This window comes from Etheostoma spectabile, unplaced genomic scaffold (assembly GCF_008692095.1).
Source record: "Etheostoma spectabile isolate EspeVRDwgs_2016 unplaced genomic scaffold, UIUC_Espe_1.0 scaffold273, whole genome shotgun sequence".
Classification (NCBI taxonomy): Eukaryota; Metazoa; Chordata; class Actinopteri; order Perciformes; family Percidae; genus Etheostoma; species Etheostoma spectabile.
The window spans coordinates 532408-537100 of record NW_022605577.1 but is presented as its reverse complement, the minus strand read 5'-3'; the positions used below and the strand labels follow the sequence as shown (position 1 = coordinate 537100).

General features: G+C 37.6%; 1 protein-coding gene across 1 annotated transcript in view; it reads left to right on the top strand.

The window, feature by feature from the left end:
- The first annotated feature begins 531 nt into the window (after positions 1-531).
- Positions 532-4693, top strand: part of pigg (phosphatidylinositol glycan anchor biosynthesis class G (EMM blood group)) — a 99034-nt gene continuing 94872 nt past the window's right edge. Inside the window, exons 1-2 of the mRNA XM_032510886.1 lie at positions 532-980; positions 1479-1684. Coding sequence (XP_032366777.1) covers positions 827-980; positions 1479-1684 — 360 coding nt within the window. The 5' untranslated portion in view covers positions 532-826. The remainder of the gene's footprint in view (positions 981-1478; positions 1685-4693) is intronic.

Below are 4693 nucleotides of genomic sequence, written 5' to 3'. Positions count from 1 at the left end.
ATATATATATATATATATATATATGTTGGGTGGCTCTCAAATTGTACCAGTGTCATCTTTGGACCTTGGACTATGGGTTGATGATAAATTGTCTTTCATATAAGATGTTGAGGAACTCACACACAGCTGTAGATGTTACATCATATGGCTGTAAGATTTGTAACAGGTGACCGCTTTAGGACTCATCCCTTAAACAGGAGTGTAGCAGCCTTAGAACCTAACCTGCACTCATTACTTTATATTTGTAAAGCCCCTAAGACTATTTATCTTACATGACTCATGCAGTCTACATGACAACATGCCTCTTAACTACATTTCAAGACTGATGCCAATGTTAAAACGGACTAAATAAATATCTTTTATTTAAAATCAACATTATTCTTGTGTTTTTTATTTTTTGTTGGTTGAAATTATTAACTTAACTAGCCGTATAATTTGTAACATCTGATCTGTTCATTTGTGGGGCAGCTGACCAGATGTACTGTTGTTGGCGAAAAAAGCGTATGGGTCTTGTTTGGCTCTAGCTAATACCCGTAGTTCCAGACTATGAACGCGGAAGCCGATATGAATGGCTACAGCGCTTACTGGTATTAGTGTTTTATTGTTAATTAAAGCCACAAATAAAAAAATATATAAGCAGTTTATTAAATACCGACACACGTGGCTATGTAATGTGTTGTTTGACAGTGCGTCCATCTGAAATGGGATGTTATGGCGTTCTATGTTGTGCTATATTTGGGTAAACATGTCGGTTGCTAACGCTAGCTAGCAAGTTATCTTAGCTAGAAACATACGCGTCCTTTTAAAGTGTCCGTCAACCAGCAAAATGAAAGTGCGCGCGTCTGTTTTTGCCTCGTTCATCTTGATATTTGAAGGGATTGGCATTGCCCTCTTCCTGCGGGGGTTCTTCCCTGTACCTCTGAAGTCTTCCGTCTCATCCAAGAACAAGCTGTCAGATTTGCCAGCGGAGCCGCTGACAGGTGAGCTCTCACACTTAGCTGTTAGCTGTTAGCTGTTAGCCTAGCTACCCCATTGGGGTGGTTACCATAGACAGTTAAAGAAAGCGAGACGGTTTACCACCTTGGTAAAGTTGGCTTATATTGGACGTTGGTTATTCGAAATTATCTATTATGCAGCTTGACCTTTTGACCTATTCATGTCAAAACACTTTTGTTGCACTCCGCTAACTCTCTGTGCACAAAACTTAGTTTTTCAAAAAACCCATACTTTGATTGTTTAAATAATTTGTTATGTTAAAAAATTGCTGTACATCAATTATGCAGCTTGACCTTTTGACCTATTCATGTCAAAACACTTTTGTTGCACTCAGTTAACTTTCTCTGCATAATAGATTTTTTTGAATGTGTCGAAAATCCAATGTCCAATATAAAACCAACTTTTCCACAGTACGGTTACCAGTGAGTAATGTTATCTGCCTGCACTGTTGACAGTAATCCCTTCAATACTCTTAATTACAGGAAGCGCTCCCAACTCCTCTCGTCTTCCCCAACCCCTTTTTAAAAGGGTGGTTATAATGTTAGTGGATGCCCTCCGGGAGGACTTTGTATATGGGGCCAATGGTCGCATGTATATGCCCTACACCAGACACCAGGTGGAGAGAGGCTCCTCGCACAGCTTCGTGGCAAAGGCAAGGCCTCCTACAGTCACCATGCCCAGGATCAAGGTAAGATGTCACTCAGCTGTCACGGTGAGGAGAGACAACTTTATTTATCCAGGGAAATTGCACCTTTGTAAAGTTGGTTTTATATTGGATTGGCCTATTTGACCCTTTTTACCTATTCATGTCAAAACACCTTTGGTGAACTCAGCAGCTATAACTCCCCTAAACATTGCACAACGCTTATTTAAAACAAAAATCCTTTAATTGTATACATTTTTTTATGCAAAATAATGTTATGAATCTATAATGCGGCTTGACCTTTTGACCTGTTTATGACAAAATACTTTTGGTGAACTCAGCCAACTCTTCTACACATTGCAACAACATAATAGTAATAATAATAATTTTTCAGATGTGTCAAATATCAAACACCCAATATAAAACCAACTTTACCACAGTGGAAATTGCTGTGCAGCAGTTGCAGTAAAAAAAGGATAAGAGTACAAATATAATGTCTAAGATAAGAAGATGCAAATCCAAATTACATATATATACAATTTATATACAATATAATTAATGCCAAACTCTCCCTTCAAGTTTTTCCACGTGTTCTCCTGCTCATGGCATGAGAATCAATGTGGATCTTTGAATCTGACTTTAATGCAAAGCTACATTGGTTTAATATTAGCTGCACCATTGAAACAGCCTGCAGACCATGCCTTTAATTATTTAAATGATAAGTCTGACATCAACAAAATCCCTTTGAAATACCAACACCAACCAAGATGTGTGTTAGTCCGTCTCTTGGTACTTCCTGGCTCCTCAAAAGGGGGCGCTGTGGCTCAGGTGGTACAAGGTCGGAAGGTCGATGGTTCGATACCTGGCCCCTTGTATGTGAGGGGGCACCTTGTATGGCAGCCACGGCCACCAGTGTATGACGTTAAGGAAAGTTCATTTTGCCCTGATTTACTTATTGAGAATGTCATGCCTTTATAGTAACAGAGCGATGACAGGGAAGAGATGGAGAATGAGAAGGGAGCATTGCTTTAAAGGGTAACTACCATTTTTTTTCAACCATATTTTCCTATGTTTTTATGTCTAAGTGACTGATAGGAACAACAATCTTTGACATTGGTCCAGTATTAAATAAGATCCCCGCATTCGGCAACAGCAAAACCAGACAATGTAAGTTAATAGGACAATTGTCCAGCTTGTATTTACCTTCACAAAATTGCTCGTTTTGACACTGACAGGCTCAGGTTAATATTCCAATTGTCTGACAACATTATGGAAAGGATCCCTTGAGAGATAGACCTTTAAAACCCATTTGAGATCTCTCTGTTTAACCAGAAACAGCTCTGAGTTGCTAGCGCTAAACCCACCAGATTCCAAAAAAAACCCAATACTTTTAGCGTTCATAGAACCAATTTATTTTCACATATAAATCGGTAAACTGTGTGTTTATTTCAACCACAACTAGAGTTGGGATGGTTGGATAAGTGGAAAGGCGACCCAAGACGGCGTTTTACAGTTTTGTTTTGTTTCTGTCGACTTTGAAGGAAGTGTATTTTTGATGCTAAAGTTACTATTTATTTACATGGAGTCTGGTGGATTTAGCGAACACGATTTTGCGGATGTTTTGATGTTTAAAAAAAGGATCTTCCTCTTTAAGAGAGAGGTCGACCTCCTTAGAAATCCTTTCCGTGATGGCGTCAGACACATAGAATATCAGTCTGAACCTGTCATAGGCTAAACTAGCACTTTTGCTAGACAATTGTCCATAGACTGTATTAATGGTCCATGCAATTGTCCTATTAACTTACATTGGAGCTTGTTTTGCTGCTGCTGCTGCCTCTAGCGATCTCTCTTAATACTGGACCAATGTCAAAGATTGTTGTTCCCATCTCTTAGACACAAAAACATAGGAAAATTTCCAGGTTAAAAAAAGCGGTTGTTACCCTTTTCCACAAGGTAGCCCTAACTTGATTTAAAAAAGAAAAAAAAAGAATCACTAAAGTTGAGTTTAAAACTATAGTGCTGTAACATTTTTTGTTCCTCTTTTCATTATTATATTTACAGTTTTTACATATCACAGATTATTTACAGAACCGTCCTATTTCCATGGAGTTTTTATTTATTTCTATAACTTTATTTAACATGATAGTTAATGCTGCTATTGACCTGATTCATATAATAATATCAGTTTACAGGAAAGTATTTCTTTCTTTATTGGAATTCTTTTATTTTCATTAATTATTATAACTTTAGCTTTTGTGATACGTGTTCTGGTATTGATTGTTCAGTGTTCCATGTTTGTTAAAAGAAAAACACTTATATATATGTAGCATAAGAATATCTAGTAGTTTTGATGGTGTCTCATGTTATAATGCTACATGACATGTTTTATCTGTTACAGTTAATATTGAACTTCAGCAACTTGAAAAAAATCGCAACTTGAATTTTTATCGCAATATCTGGCAAATAAATTGCAATTCGATTTTTTTCCCCCCCAAAATTGTTCAGCCCTCGACTAAAAATAAAAACTAAAATTATCAAAGATTTTGATTATGCAAAAACCCTAAATAATTACTGCTTCCATCTCCTGAAATGTGATTTGCTGCTTTTCTCTCTTTTATATCATTATGAATTAAAAAGCTTTGGGTTTTGGACTGTTTGTCAGACAAAAGAAGCAATTACGATTTGTCTCGCTGGGCACTGGGGAAACGTCACTTGTAATTAGTCCAATACAATTTTAAAAAGTTGAAATTTCCTTTTCCCCAATATTTGATCCAGCCCAAAGTGGTGCCAGTATTCCTAAGTAAGTAAGCCCAGAATAATCACGTAAAAGGACATTTTGAGATAGGTGCTTAGTTTCCTGCCTACAACTGCAAATAGTGTAACATGGCAGATTTTGGGAAGGTGAAAACATGGTGTGTTGTCACATTGAGAGTATTTTGGGAGCAGAGCCAGGTGGAAATAACAGTTATGTCATGAGCGCTGCCACCATGTGTGACAGTGGGTTGTTTGGAAACACACTTAGATTGTATGCAGACTGGGGGGGAGGGGGGGGGG